Below are 16456 nucleotides of genomic sequence, written 5' to 3' on the forward strand. Positions count from 1 at the left end.
TCAACCACTGCGCCACCAGGGAAGCCCCGACAGTCACTGATTTTAAGATGTACTATACAAATGTATTTTGTAGTTTGGGAAGATATAGCATTTCAGTTTAGCAGTAAGGAGTGACAGAGAAAGGCTAGTTTATGCTCTCAGGCATATATATAAAATCTTAGCTATTTTAGTGTCAGTTGATCCTTTTTTGTTCTTAGCGATATATAATGCCTAATTAGTACTTCATGAGAAAATGGTAGAAAAATGTATGTGGTTCCCTATACCCTTCCACTACTCTACCCCCCACCCCTACCCCCCAAAGTTGTTACTGTCTTTTAAAGTAACCAAAAAATAGATTAAAGGTTTTGTTTTATACTTAAAAAAAAAAAAAGAATCCAAGGACGTCTTAAAGTGAGCAGTAAAAGTACTTTAATGGTTATGAGTTACCTAATATAAATGTCACTTTAATCTGTATTCTCTGCCAGGCAGTCTCCCATTGAATTTTCAAAGGGTTATCCAGAGACTGAGACTAGATAACCTGGCCTAGTTTAGTAAACCTCAAGAGAGATTTTAATAAGATGACTTTCATAAGTCTCCTCAAATATTGTGTATATCAGCTTCTGATTTCCAAGCACACATCACTGACTAGAGCAGCTCCTATGTCTATTTTGGCATCTTGAAAATTATATAGTTTGTACCATCAGGGTGGGAACCCTCACACTCTTCCTGCCTTTGGATCAAAGATATACTGAGTCAGAGCCTCCACACTGTCATTTGCTTCTAGTAAGTGAGATACCCAGGGAGAAACATTAAGTCCTTTAGGCCACTAGAGCATTGTTTTTGCATTAATGCAAGAGGTGTTGCTGCTCTGTTACCACTACAGTGCCAGGAACAGTACCCTTGTGATGGGGAAGAATTCATGCACCACCACAGTGCCGGATTTAGTGCTGAGGAGGACCGACTTAGCTTTGAGGTTGGAAGGGTAGAAAGGATCAGTCGTAGAGCTTGCTGATTTAATTTCTCTTATATATATTATATTGCATGTGTGTGTATATTTATAAATATATACATATGTGTTGTATTACATATGTGTATACCTATATACATGAAGAAAAATTGTTCACTGAGGCAATTTTGTATTGAAACAATGTAACTGGTAACTTTCTTAGAAGGGTGACTATTCATAGAGTTGTAATGATAATTTAACAGTTATAATGCAAGTACTCTCTCATTAAAAAAAAAAATTATGTGCCATTAACTCTCCTGGACATTTTCATTGCCTTTGTAATCAGGTTTAACTTCTGATTTAAAAGAAAGATATCTGAAATAGTGAGAGCATCTCAGGATTTTATAAAATAATTTAATCAACTCTTATTTGAATATTATATAATGTCACCATCTTTTAAAAAGGAGGTGAAAGTTAAGGCCTGTCCAGTAAGAGAAAGGTCAGTGTGCCAGTGAGCAAAGGATCTCAACGTAGTCTTTGTGAAGGCTGACAAAGTAAATGGTATATTTTTAAGGAAAGAAAATGATAAAGTAACATTAGCAAAATATTCCCAAATGAGGATGTATAGAGTGAGGCAAATTACTTCTTGCAAGAGATTGGGTTAATGACAACTTGGAAAATTCTAAGATAATAATTTCATAACACAGAAAGCATTTAGATGAAATTATCTAAATGCATTCTGCATTGTGAATCTGTTACCAAAACACTTTTACACTGTGAAAAGAACAGGAGTTTATTAATATTCATAATGCATTTTGAAAGCACATGTAATACTTGAATTCTGAAAACTCAGTGTAAGAAGTAAAAAAAAAAAATTGTTCTTAAGATTTAGAGTATTGTAAGAGAATAAAATGATTTGGAAGACAGTACTTCCTTTTTTACATTTTTGCAAATCCTTTCCCAACTACACAGATGCAACCCACACCAACCCCCCTTGTGTTTCCTAAGTAAACAGTATTTAAAGTTCCCTTTTTTCTCTCATTGGAAATTACATTTGCCTCCTTCTATTAATAATAATTAATCTTCCCACTTTAAAAATATTCATTGTGCACATCAACTGTTCTTGTTCTCTTCATGATGGAACTCGCTAAAGAAAAGTCATTTAGTCTTTGGTTATGACTAAAACTGCATTCATCCATTCAAGTGACTATTAAGTGTTATATGTCTAGGTGCTGAGGATACAGAGGGCAGTGGGACAGACATGGTTCCTCCTTTCAGGGGGCTTACATTATGGTGGGGGAGACCATCAAAATAAATACTTGCAAATTATGACAAAGGCTTATGAAGGAAACAAATTGGATGATGGAACCACTGGATGTATGAATTAATGTAGCAAGAGATGACACTGGAAGATAGATTGAAACCGGCTTTCTTGAAATATAGTTTAATTTTACTTACTGGACCCCTGAGAAGATAGAATTTGAATCAATTATAACACTAAGATGGAATATATGATATTTTATAAATAATAGGAAAGTTTGTTTTGTTTTGGTTTTTTTGCTAGACCTCTCCTCATTCCCATGGGTTCATTTCATTCCTTCTATAAACTGTTAATTCTTTAAGATTGCATAGGGTACAAACCAATATAAGATATTGTAATTATATGATGAGGTCCCCTTTTTTGAGATTTAATATTAAAGTACACAATTTTAATTGAGGGTAACCAGAATGTCTTAATCTTCGTATTTCTACCCCTTTGAAAGTCTCTGGGGTCTTGCTACCTTTTAAAGTTTTTAGGTACTTTGCTTAAGAAACTATAAAATACCCAAGGGCTGATTCTGGTCTTGTTTATTTCTACATGTCTAAGTCCAGCAGAGTGTTTGGTACAAGATTGGTAGGTGTGCTTGGTAAATACTTGTTAATTAAATGAGTTCTTTTGAAAGTATGGGTCCCAAACAAGGGTAAATAAAATACTCTTGGTAGCACAGAATGAAGAGGTCTGTGTGAAAAGAGCTTTATATGAGAAGGCTCTATGGAGAAAGTAGAAGTGATATTGGACTTTGAAAGATGGGATTTAAGGAGAAGGAAGGAGTAGGAAATTGTGTGGAGTTATAGGAATGTAAGTGGGATATGCACAGAGTATTAACCATTCCAAACTGGCTGTCACTGAGAGTTTATACATGGAAGTAAGGTTTTAAATACTACGTTAAAAAAAAAAAAGTGGGTTGTACCAGAGTCTAGAAGGCCTTGCCTGATATGAAGGGTGTGTAGTTTTTTCCCTCTGGGCAGTGGGAACTATGACATGGGATTGATTTAGTAGTATAGATTTTGATAATAAATGTTTTAGGAGGACTGATTTGGCCATACTACTTAGAGTAGATAATAGACAGAGTAAAGGAACAGAATTCCTCAATGGCATTTACAGAAGAGAATACCCTGTTGATCTGTATGGTTAGTCCTTATTTATTCTGTGCTAGTCTCCTTTCTAGTTCAGAGAATATAAACTATCTTGGGTCCCAAAGAGAGTCATACCATATTCTACTCCATAGCTGTCAGTGATATCCCCCAAGCAGGTTCCCTCTGGAAGAACAGACAGAGGAATTGTCAGAAATTCTCAAGACTAGGGGTAGGTTTCCCCTAATAAATTCTTGGCTGGAATATCACAGCTTTTTTTCCCCCTCATATTCTTCCCTGTCTCATGACTCAGAATTCCATGGTTATTTCACAGTCTCCAAATAAAATGCCAGAAAATTTTAGAGGAAAGGTACAAAGTATCACAAACTCAAGTAAGTGATTAATGCAGCATCTACCCAGTCCAAGCACCATGCTAAGTATGGGGGTCCAAAATGATAGATAAAACACGATTTTTGTCCTCACAAAACTTAGTCAGACGGACTAGACATAAAACTTAAGAACACTGAGGTGCTTTGACTGAGATATATATACAGAGTAGTTTGGGAGCATTTTGCCTATTCTGGGGCTTTAAAGATGATTTCTTGAAAGAGATGAGTAGGAATTAGATGAAGGAGAGGGGAAGTTTATTCTAGACAAAAGAAGAGCATGAACAACAACAACAAAAAGGCATTTGCAGTAAGTGTCCAGTCTTGGTGCCCAGTGGTCAGTGCCTCAGGTTACTTCCTCTTTTTGGTTTTCAGGATTGTTTGATGGTGACCCTCCCTCCTTGCATAGGCATCTTCCCTCCTTCCCTTCCTCGAATCAGTTGGCTTAGTGGTTTGTTTTCTTTTAATGTGCTCAAAGAACACGTTTTGATTTTGTTTTTTTAATAAAGGATACATTTCTTTTTTTAAATTATTTTATCTCTGGCTGCGTTGGGTCTTCGTTGCTGCACGTGGGCTTTCTCTAGTTGCAGGGAGCGAGGGCTACTCTTCGTTGCAGTGCATGGGCTTCTCATTGTGGTGGCTTCTCTTGTTGAGGAGCACAGGCTCTAGGCGCACGGGCCCAGTAGTTGTGGCTCGTGGGCTCTAGAGCGCAGGCTCAGTAGTTGTGGCTCGTGGGCTCTAGAGCGCAGGCTCAGTAATTGTGGCACATGGGCTTAGTTGCTCCACAGCATGTGGGATCTTCCTGGACCAGGGCTCAAACCTGTGTCCCCTGCACTGGCAGGCAGATTCTTAACCACTGCACCACCAGGGAAGTCCAAGTTTTGATTTTGTTAATCATTTCTATTGCCTCTCTTCTCCTCCCCCCGCCTAAGTTTTTGTGTTTTTGTCATTATTTTCATCCTTCTATTTCCATTGAGTTGACTGTTTTTTGTTGTCTCCCCATCCAACTTCTTGATTTGAAAGCTTATCTCACTTATTTTAAGACTTCCTTTTAGGCATATAAGGATATAAATTACTCTCAAAGCACTGTATCTCTCAGATTTTGACATGTATTACTTTTGTTGTCATTCAGTTTTAAACATTTTTTGATTTCCATTGTGATTTCCTCTGTAACCCAGGATTTATTTAAGGAGTGCATATTCAAGTTTCCAAACAAAGGGATTTTACTTTAACCTTTATTTTTTAAACTGTTGATTTCTAACTAAATTGCACTGTGATTAAAGAGTGTATAGTCTGTGTGATATCAGTTCTTTGAAATTTAGGACTTGTCTTGTATCCTAGTTCCCAGTCCTTTCTTGTACATCTTCCATGTGTCCTTGGAAAGAGAATAGATTATTTCTTGAAAGCCAACATATATATTTAAGTTAGTATATTTTTGTCTTTTTTTTGGTATTCTGAATAATTTGCTTATTAAATACTGAGATAAGTGTGTTAAAATATTTATCAAAGATTTATAAGTTTCTCCTTGTAATTCTACCATTTTTTTCTTTATATATTTCTAAGTTATGTTGCATACCATATGACTGTGTACTTACACACTCAGGATTGTTTAAATTTCTTATTGGATTCCTCTGTTTATTATTCTGTAATGATGAACCTAAGTTTTAAAAATATTTTGTTTATTGCTATTTCTATACCAGCTTTATTTGGATTTACCTGGAATATCATTTTCTACTCTTTTTTTTTTTTTTTTTTTGGTGTGGTTTGATTTTGTATGTCTTGTGTAAGCAGTATATAGATGGATTTATTATTTTTCAGCCATTCTGATGACCTTTATCTTTTTGATAGACAGAGAGGGAACAAATTATATCTGTATTTCCAAATTCATCTTACAGTTGTCTTCATTTTCACAATGATGCAGCCATTAAAATGTTTTTAAATTTTTTAAAATTTCCTTTTTTAATCAACTATACTCTAATAAAAAATTTTTTAAAGAATAAATGCTTTGGGGCTTCCCTGGTGGTGCAGTGGTTGAGAGTCCGCCTGCCGATACAGGGGACATGGGTTCGTGCCCCGGTCCGGGAAGATCCCACATGCCACAGAGCAGCTGGGCCCGTGAGCCATGCCGCTGAGCCTGCGAATCCGGAGCCTGTGCTCTGCAACGGGAGAGGCCACAACAGTGAGAGGCCCGCGTACGAAAAAAAAAAAAAAGAATAAATGCTTTAAATTTTTCCTTTTTAAAATTTCCTTTCCTTTTAAAGGAAATATTTCCTTTTAAAAGGAAATATCTCTAATTCAATATCTTTGCACATATAGTTTTCTTAATATTCACACCTCAGTTTAAATGCTCCCCCTTCTTTCAGAAAAGTTTTTCTCTGACCTATTCCTTTTTAAAATAACGCTCCCGTTATTTTATATCTTAGTATATTTATTATTTATTTCTTTTTCCTTTTTAATTTCTTCTATAACACAAAAGTTATTTATAGACAGGTTATTCAGTGATATTAGTATTAATACTATTATACTAATCATTTTATTTACATGTTGATTATTTGATCTTAGTCAATAGAGGGAGAAAGATAAAGGAGCCCTAAAGGAGTAACATGCTCAAGTGAAGAGCAAGTAAAGAGGTAGAAATAAAGACCACTCAGGAGTGGCAGGGAATGAGAATGGGAGTACTTTTACAGAGAAAAGGAAATCTGTAATCCTCTAGGACTCTGGGGAAGAGTGAGGTAAGTGTAACTACATACATGTTTAAGGCAAAAAGGAGGTTAAATGAAGAATTGCCTACATCAGACCTTATTTACTGAGTAAAGAGGGGAGAATAAACGGAGCTGAGAACGTTGGAATATTTGTTAAGTGGAGCACCCTAAAAGAACAGGGGCTAGGCTCCAACTTTAGTTAGGGTGAAATTACAGTGTGTATTCATTTGAATAGTACCTTCTGGTCTGTGGCAGTAGGGGGTTAATAGAAATGATGCAGGGAGTGACTTAAGTTACAAAGTATGTGGTCATGCTGATGATGGAATATATTATACAGGGCGAAGGTAGCATTGACCTAAGGTAGAAACATCGAAGGTAGAAACATCATGAATGCACTGTGAACACCATGTTAAGAGGGGGACCTGAATTCTTATTCCAACTGTGCTCTAAACTATTGTGTAACTTTGGGCACAGATTTGCCTTCCCCCGCATTAGAAAGGGGTTGAGCCTGATCATCTCTAAAGCCCTTTTCAATTTTCAGATGATGAGAGTGTATGAAATAGATGGAGTTGAGTGGTTAAAGGTTCAGGTAAAAGTGGGTAATGGGTGAGAAGAAGCAAGAACATGTATGAAGCTTGTAATAAGTTTTACCTCCTAACTTTGTAATAAATGTTACAAAGTTCATTGTAATCAATGAACTTGTTTTCAGTGTTCATTCACAATTCTGATCTCATTTACCTATTTAAAAATATAAGTTGGTAGAGATAGAAATTAGTATTCTCATTTATAGACAATCTAGCTAGGGGAAAGATCACTAAATTTCAAGTCTAATTCCAGCTGTGTTTCTAAGAATGGCATTTGCAAGCCACCGTTTTTATCCTTGTTTTCTCATCTGTAAATTAAGGGGGTTGACTTCTATCATACTACCTGAATTTTACTTTTAGGCAGGTTTCTAGGTCAGGGTAATATGGTAGTTGTTGTGTATCTGCATTTTATAAAGACATTTGACATATTAATCTTTTAGATTGTCCTTTGTAGACAAGAAATAGTAAATGTGTGGCAGCACTTGGGAGAATTTGCAACTTGGGAATTACCTCATAAAATGACACAGGATTCTTTCCTCAGTATAGTCTTATTCACCGTTTTTAGCAATGACATGGATAAAGATATTGATGGCTTGCTGATTACATATCCTATATGCTGGATAACAATCAAAATCAAAGATGATCTCAGTAGACTTCAACTAAGAGCCAAATGGCGAGATGAAACACTGTGGATTCCTCTAGTTGGGCCAGCAAGCCCACTGCACAAGATGAGAGGCAGGGGCTTCCTTCAGATCTTGCCTCCATTACTTCTGTGTGACACATGGCCCCACATGCAAAAAGTATAAAAGAATATTGTGAATTCTTTCTCTATCCTGGAGTCATGCCACTTCATTCCCCAAAGGCAACCAAAATTATTAGGTTTTTAAGTGTATACTTCAGGAGAATTCTACTCTCTAGTGTCAGAGTTGTCCTCCTTGCCCTCTTGTTTCATGTAATATTAGAGAAAAATAAATTTTATAGCTGGAAAAAGATTTATGTACCATAAAGTTCAGTGATTCTCAAAGTGTGGTCCTTGGGCTAGGAGTAGCAGCAGCAGCATCACTGAGAACTTGGTAAAAATGTAGCTTCTTCGGGCCCATCCTGGACCTTCTGAATTATTACTTCTGGGGGGCCCAGCAGTTTGTGCCAGCAGCTGATTTTACATATGAGGAAACTATGATCAGAACAGCGAAGTAACATACCAAACATTTTATACTTACTGGTGGCTTCTGTTATATTTCACCCATAACTTGCTCTTTTTCTTGTGTAGTTTTTCTCTTTTAAAAAACATGTTTTGTTTTTAAAGTTATCAATGTAAAAAAATAGGCCATTGATTCACTTCCTACCTTTTCATTTGTGCTTCTCTGTGTCTTTTGGGACATAACAAATTCAGATGAATGCTATTCTGAGGTTTTTATCACGATTCTTTAGACTTAGCTGACTTTTAAAAACCAAACCTTAAATCGGCTCCCTGCTATATTTTACATGCAAGAATTTTGGTTGTCTCAAGGGTGACCTCTGACTTCTTTTCCAAACTCCTTTCCCATCATGTCATGTCTCTCCTCCTTTTAGAATTTCTAAGCTATATCCTGTTCTCACTGCATCTACTCCTTGCCTCATATTTCCTCTCTTTCTTTTCTCTCTACACTGAAATCAGCCTTTCATTTGATTTCATCTTCTTGAAGCATTTGGATCTTCCAAATTGAAAAAATTAGTATCCTTTAGCCTTCCCGTGGCATTTTGGTTTTTCTATTTCTGTATTTGTGCTTGGCTTTATTTTGTTAATATGCATTTATATCAATCTTTTGTTAGTTTATATGCTCCTTGAGGACAAGGATCCTGTTTTATTTGTTGTCACTTCAGGCTTCTTGCACCATTCTCCTCACTTACTGGTTGGTTAAATGTTGGTTGCATTTGTGTTCAGTGGAATGAGAACACACTCTGGGCTGTACTCAGTATCTGTAACTCTAACCAGTTGTCTTATAAATATTCTGATGACTACATGGGATAGTAGGCACAATAGGGATAAGTCAGCTCCAGCTCCTCCGCTGAATTTTACAAATGGAAAATTACAAATCCACAATCAGTTCATCTGTATTTTGGTGTTCTTATGGGCCTGGCATCATGTTGTGCATGGAGGATGATATGTTTTCAGGGTCATTTCCATAAATAAAGGACAGCACGTTTTTACTATTGATACTGCTTTATACTTATATACATTTAACTTACATGCATTGTTCCTCTTTGTGAACTTGAAACTTAGATGTATGGTGTTAAGGAGATGTTTAAATTTTTCAAAATTCTTAACAAAATTGTAGTTGCTATCTTAAGATTAAGATACTCTGTTGTGGGGCTTCCCTGGTGGTGCAGTGGTTGAGAATCCACCTGCCAATGCAGGGGACACGGGTTCGAGCCCTGGTCTGGGAAGATCCCACATGCTGCGGAGCAACTGGGCCTGTGAGCCACAACTACTGAGCCTGCACATCTGGAGCCTGTGCTCCGCAACAAGAGAGGCCACGACAGTGAGAGGCCCGCGCACCACAATGAAGAGTGGCCTCCACTCACCGCAACTAGAGAAAGCCCTCGCACAGAAACGAAGACCCAACACAGCCAAAAATCAATCAATCAATTAATTAATTAATTTTTAAAAAAGATACTCTGTTGTGCTAAATACCCAAATATCAAGACGAGGTGTTTCCTATTGACAAAGCTTCACATTCTAGTAAAATACAAAATTTTCTCAGATCATCTCAACATACTTGTCAAGGAAGAATATATATGCTTCACTGTGGGATAGAGTGAAAATTTTATCATTTTTATTTCATTTTTCTGTAAAGCATTATAATTTTATACTTAAAATTTTAATTTTTTGAGTAGTACTCAAAGTACACTTTATAATATTTTAGAGAACTTTTGAAAAGAAGGAAATGTTGGAGATGAGTTTTTAAATGGTGGTTGCCTGGAATACAGTGATTTTGGTTCATCAGGCAAATGTTCTTATAAGCTGTCTTGAGAAATGGAGATGTTATGGGTGGCTTAGGGCCAAAGTTAACAACTTTGAAAGAATGTGCCACTATATTAATTTTGAAATTATTTTTCTCCAAGACACATCATTTTTATCAATTTTTAGCTAACTGTGTGGAAAATGGAATGCTTTAATAAAATTTTGTGATCGAGGTAAATTGTAAAAATTAAATATAATAGATTACCAGCCTATTTAGAGGCTCATATTACCTTATCAGTTGTGTATGGGGAATTTACATACAGCAGGGTTGTTGATTGCTGTTTTTAGATCAGTAATTTTAACCTTACTGTAACATTGTAAGCTTGTAAATTTGATCTTATTGTTATGTCATACCAAACATATGCAGAACTCTTTTGTCATTGTTCTAGAGCCATTTAAAAGGCAGTTCAGATAGTAATACATGAGAAGGTAGAAAAATGTTATGATTCTTCTTCTGTCCTTAGGAGTTTATAGTTGGCATAGGAGACTTTATGCAAAGGAAACAGAAAGCATTCTGCACAATAGCTTTCAATTTCAGAGTGGAACATAACTAATTTTTCTATTTATCTGGCATTTTTTATTTAGTTTGTCAAGTTATTGTTATTTGTCCATAGTCAACTAAAAGTTTGTGCTTATTAATATCATCAGGGGCAGGCTTTGCTGGATGGTAATAAAGTAAAGCTGTGTCACATTTGTAGTTCCTGTCGCTAGCATCTGTTTCCTACGAAAATGTAGAGCTGAGTTTCTCATTTTTTCTATTTTAGTGAGCATTTGTCCTGTGCTTTCACATTCTTTCTTCATGGGGAAAGTAATGTATGCACCAGTGTGGAGATTGCCCAACACCAGCCAATTTATTTGATCAATGAGGAGCATATACACATGGCTCAGTCTTCACCTGCACCATTTCAAGGTAAGTAAAAGATGATGTCCCTGCTCTCCACCCCTCCCCACCAAGTGGATAGCCACCTTTCCCAGTAAGGTTTTACAGAATGAGATACTGTCTTGAATAGTTAAGCTAAGCAATAAGGATCGATTTCTGAAGAAGAGAAGACCACAAGTAAGTGATAATAGCTTGCTAGTTTTTTACTAAAAGCTTCTCACATACAACATGGTCTTATGTGTATTGAGGAATAAAATGTGGAGAATTTCCTTTATATCAAGAGGATTAATAAGTATTTGAAAAATATAATCCAATGAGTAATTGACAAATATTATAAATTAAAGGTTTTCATTGTCCCATGGTTTTAGGAATGTAATGACTTACAGAAAATTACTGTTAAACTTTGTACTATTTGAAATTTCAACCAAAATCAAATTTCTAGAGTTGTATAGTATGTAGTTTCATTGATATTAATATCTTATTTCTTTTAATTATAGACTACATTGTTTGTAGGCATTTGGTTGTAATTTAACTTACATTCATATTTTTATTAGTTCTCAACTAATCACCTAGATATCACCAAAATAATGCTATGTCCCTTTTTCTCTAGCTGTGCATTCTAAAGCTTTGGTTTTGTGTTTGGAATTCATACTTTTCTATGAATAACTCTTTTTTGTTTTGGCGGTACGTGGGCCTCTCACTGTTGTGGCCTCTCCCGTCGCGGAGCACAGGCTCCGGACGCGCAGGCTCAGCGGCCATGACCCACAGGCCCAGCCGCTCCGCAGCATGTGGGATCTTCCCGGACCAGGGCACGAACCCGTGTCCCCTGCATCGGCAGGCATACTCCCAACCACTGCACCACCAGGGAAGCCCCTATGAATAACTCTTTGTAAATGTTATAATATTAAATTGAACCATATAGAAATATCTTTTTTTTTTTTTTTTTTTTGCGGTACGCGGGCCTCTCATTGTTGTGGCCTCTCCCGTTGCGGAGCACAGGCTCCGGACACGCAGGCTCAGCGGCCATGGCTCACGGGCCCAGCTGCTCCGCGGCATGTGGGATCTTCCCAGACCAGGGCACGAACCCGCGTCCCCTGCATCGGCAGGCGGACTCTCAACCACTGCGCCACCAGGAAAGCCCTAGAAATATCTTTTTTAGTTCAATCTAATTTATCAGTTCTAGCGATGTCTGGTTGAAACAGTCTTAGTATATCACAAAATGTAATTTTAAAAAATTTTTAAATAAAATTGACTAAAGTATTTTTATTGATATAATAGTCTGTCAAATGAGTATTTAGCCTCCATATTATTTATGATGGCTTTTTGGTTTCCTACAAATGATTCTGATTTAATTTGATGAAAGCACCTTTTTCTTACCTTAAAGATTATTAAGGTTTTTTTTAAGGTAAAAAAGAACATTGAACCTCATGTAGTTGTGTCCTGATTATTGCCTACATTTTCCTCCATCTTGCAACACATTTTAAGCTATTTACTTTATTATTCTGTAATTTTGGATGTTTTATGTATGAACTGCTCTGTAATTCGAAACGACCCAATTCTCAAACTGTACACTTAAGAGTTGTACAGTATGTGCATATTTAAAAACTGTGTTATTTAAATACTGTGTCAGGATTATTTAAATACCGTATTTCCTTGTTCTAGAGTCATTTAAAAGGCAGTTCAGATAGTAATACATGAGATTATTTAAATACTGTGTTTCCTTGACTCTGAAAGTGTTGAGGATCATCTGACTTCAGATTTTTAAAATTAATTAATTAATTTATTTATTTATTGGCGTTGGGTCTTCGTTGCTGTGCGCGGGCTTTTTCTAGTTGTGGCGAGCGGGGGCTACTCTTTGTTGCGGTGCGAGGACTTCTCATTGCAGTGGCTTCTCTTTGTTGCGGAGCACAGGCTCTAGGCACGCGGGCTGCAGTAGTTGTGGCTCACGGGCTTAGTTGCTCCGCGGCATATGAGATCTTCCTGGACCAGGGCTCGAACCCGTGTCCCCTGCATTGGCAGGAGGATTCTTAACCACTGTGCCACCAGGGAAGTCCCTGACTTTAGATTTTGTCAAGCAAAATAAAAGCATTTACTTATGATAATAACAGAGGGCATTACTAGTCATGAGGAAAGATAGTATTGGCAATACCAGGTCCCTATAGACTACTTATTTTAAATCTTACTGGTTTCTTACTAATACCTTGAATCATGGAAGACTTTGTGGGGCATTATCCTGCCTATTTCCCATGATTGGTGAGGAGAAGGTACATTCTTAGGGCAGGTGTTAGCATATAGATAATTATAGTGAACATAATTAACCATATTGATGTGGAGATTTCCTAGAAGTGTTAAAACAGGAAAATTGCCCTTGATTATGTGTGTTGGTTAGATCCGTATTTTTATCCCATTTGGATCAGTACGGAACAGCAGAAAGGCAACACGAAATCTGTGATGTCTACAGCCATCTCTGTCTTGATTGATGTGATACATCATCCAGCTGTTAAAAAAATAAAGCCATCCCCCAAAAGGACCTCCCAGTTAGTGCCTATGCTGAGATTTTTTTTTTATAAATCAGGATTAAGGAAAAGTGACCTTTATCCCCAGAAAAGTGTTATTCAGAAGGTCAAAATACTCACCATGAGACTAAGAACTGGCTGACTTATATAGTATTACATTAGCTACATTTTTGTGTCTAGCTCAGTGAAAATGACATCAAGGTCAAACAGTGAAAGAATAAGAGAGAGAGGGACTTTGAGTCCTTTATTTTGCGTAAAATAAATTTTAATTTGAGTTGTTTAATCAGCAGACCTCCAAAACAGTCATAATTGAAATTATACATAACATTATATTTCAGACTTGGTACATTAAGACTTTCCTGCTATTAGATGTTTTATGTATATATTATTTTTAAATTACCTCAAATATTTAGGAAGTCTCAGGAAACGATAGGAAGAATGTTCAAGTCCTAGACTGGTTTTGGGGTATATGTATTGAATGGTCTTTTTCTGTCATGGAAGATTCAGTATTCACATTGTATAAGCTATTACCAAACAGATGTTTATATGCTTTAATGTATAGATAGTTTATATATTGTTTGTTGATATAGCTGTCAGACAGTGTTATACCTCCCCCATCTGATTTCCTGCAAAAATTGATTTGAGTTGAGAGCCATATAAATAAGAAGTACTAAAATGAGAAAGTTTTAAAAATTACACTTTAAAAGGAGTTAGGAAATAAAGAGCAATATACATTAAGTGATACTATGCTTCACCCGAAAGATTACCATACATGCAGCATTACACTTAAGCAGGAATTATTACTGTGCTCTGTAACATATGTTTCTCCTCTCTGCTTTAGTCCTGGTAAGTCCTTATGGCTTAAATGGCACGCTAACGGGCCAAGCATACAAGATGTCAGACCCAGCCACCCGTAAGTTGATTGAGGAATGGCAGTATTTCTACCCAATGGTGCTGAAAAAGAAAGAAGAATTGAAAGAAGAGGAGGAGTTGGGGTATGATGATGATTTCCCCGTGGCAGTAGAAGTAATTGTTGGTAAGAGAAAATATTTTGCCTGAAGAACTTAATTCTATCTTCTTCATCTTCCTTAATTTAAAAAGATAATCATTCAGATTCATCAAAAATAATCTCCATAATTTTCCCATCTTTTTGAATTCTCTTGACACAGTGGTATTTGCTGAGTAGTTATCTTGCCTGAAGCACCAATGGTCCCCATATTCCAAATGCTATTATGATAATGTTGGAACACATGTTTAAATAGCTATTAACTTATGAAAGGACGAAACCTATCACTTTTGGCAGTACCTAGTGAGCTTTGACTCTGACCACTGGAATAATGAATTTGGCGGTCGAGTGTGAACTTTTTCTCAGGCCTGGTGCTCTCTCGCTCTTTCCTCACAGGTGGTGTTCGGATGGTTTATCCTTCAGCTTTTGTTTTGATCTCTCAGAATGACCTCCCAGTTCCTCAGAGTGTTGCTGGTACCGGAGGCCATATTACAGTTGGGCAGCAGGGACTTGGTAGTGTGAAGGACCCAAGTAACTGTGGGATGCCGCTCACCCCGCCCACCTCTCCAGAACAGGCTGTCATAGGTGAGTGCGGTCCAGGTGTGGAAGAGATGCCAGAAAATCATGTAGTTCCCTTGCCATGGAACAGGTGAAAAAACACATTGAGAAATTCCTGGTGGAAGAGATGGAGATAGAGTAATGTGGGGATTTTACAAAATGGAGAAGGAAAATTGTAAACAAACAGAATTTATGAGCTTCAGAATTTTAATTGTGCCTGTATTAGTCTTTACTCCAATTACACAGTTTAATTGTTTCTCGTAAGTTTTCCATGTGCATCTGCTCTTTTATACTGATGTGGGTGCATTTAGGAGACAAGATGTGAGTTTCTTTTCTTTCTTTCTTTAAAAAAAAAAAAATGGAAAATACCAAATCAGAGAATAGTTGATGCCTTTGCCCAGTTGGCTGTTGCCAGCCAGGGACAAGTCTTGGATGAATTCTCTTTCCTTATTATATTATAAAGTTAGTCTAACATCCAGGATCTCTGAATAAATGTCTTGTCCTTTCAATATTAATTACATTTGAAAAATTTGTCAATTTCAACATTCTTCCTTCTTGGAAAAATACAGAAATTGTTTAATTTGGGAGAATGTTGCCTTCTTTGTTGAGTAGTATATATCCTATATTAACTTTTTTGTTGTTGCAGTTGACTTCATTTTAATTGAAAATCTAGTCACTAAGAAAAGGATACTCATCATACTTGAGCTGAAATGAGATTAATTATAGGTATTTAATGTGGGCCGTGTTGGCAGGAGCATCAGAGTAAGTAAAGCCTTGGCCGCTAAACTTTGAAAACAGACTGTCAAACATGATACATGCTCATCATGTGGTGAGTTTCGTGAGGGTCAGATAAGACAGGTTTTCAGAGTTTCTAGCATAGTGCTTGGCATGTAGTGGCATTCAGTAAATGTTCATGGTTAAATAATATATTGGAGAAAAGTATAGACTTTGTGATTGAATCTAATTTTAAAACCTAGCTGTAGTTTCTACTAGGTGAGTGACCTTATTTAATTCTCATACTTGCTCTGAACACCAGTTTCCTTCTCTGTTAAATACTATATAGTTTCCAGGGTTATTATACATATTAGATCATGTACTTGACAGTGCTTGGTAAACAATAAAGCAATATACAAACAGTAGTGTAAGAAATTTAAAGCAGTGCTCAAAACTCCAGTTTCAGCACACAGTATTAAGTTATCTGGAAGGAATTACTCAGATACTGTGTGGGAGACAGAAATGGACAACACGTAGCCTTTGGGTTTTTGGTGGGGGGAGGGGGGAGGGTTTGGCCTTGCCACATGGCTTGCGGAATCTTAGTTCCTCTAACAGGGATCGAACCCCTGCCCCTTGGAGTGGAAGCGTGGAGTCCTAGCCACTGGACCACCAGGAACGTCCCTAGCCTTTGTTTTTAAGAGCCTTGTAGTTGCTAAGATGGTGAAAAAATGTACTACGTCTGGCTCTAATATGGTAGAGCAGAGAATTTGGATGATCTCTTATGAAA

General features: G+C 36.8%; 1 protein-coding gene across 3 annotated transcripts in view; it reads left to right on the forward strand.

Annotated features, from left to right (window-relative positions):
* MED13L (mediator complex subunit 13L) overlaps positions 1-16456 on the forward strand; it is a 290942-nt gene that overhangs the window by 219497 nt on the left and 54989 nt on the right. For all 3 annotated transcript variants that reach the window (XM_082641500.1, XM_082641499.1, XM_082641501.1), the window contains exons 5-7: positions 10760-10905; positions 14233-14427; positions 14794-14982. In XM_082641500.1, coding sequence (XP_082497626.1) covers positions 10760-10905; positions 14233-14427; positions 14794-14982 — 530 coding nt within the window. The remainder of the gene's footprint in view (positions 1-10759; positions 10906-14232; positions 14428-14793; positions 14983-16456) is intronic.

The sequence above is a fragment of the Mesoplodon mirus genome (assembly GCF_964341445.2).
Source record: "Mesoplodon mirus genome assembly, chromosome: 13".
Classification (NCBI taxonomy): domain Eukaryota; kingdom Metazoa; phylum Chordata; class Mammalia; order Artiodactyla; family Ziphiidae; genus Mesoplodon; species Mesoplodon mirus.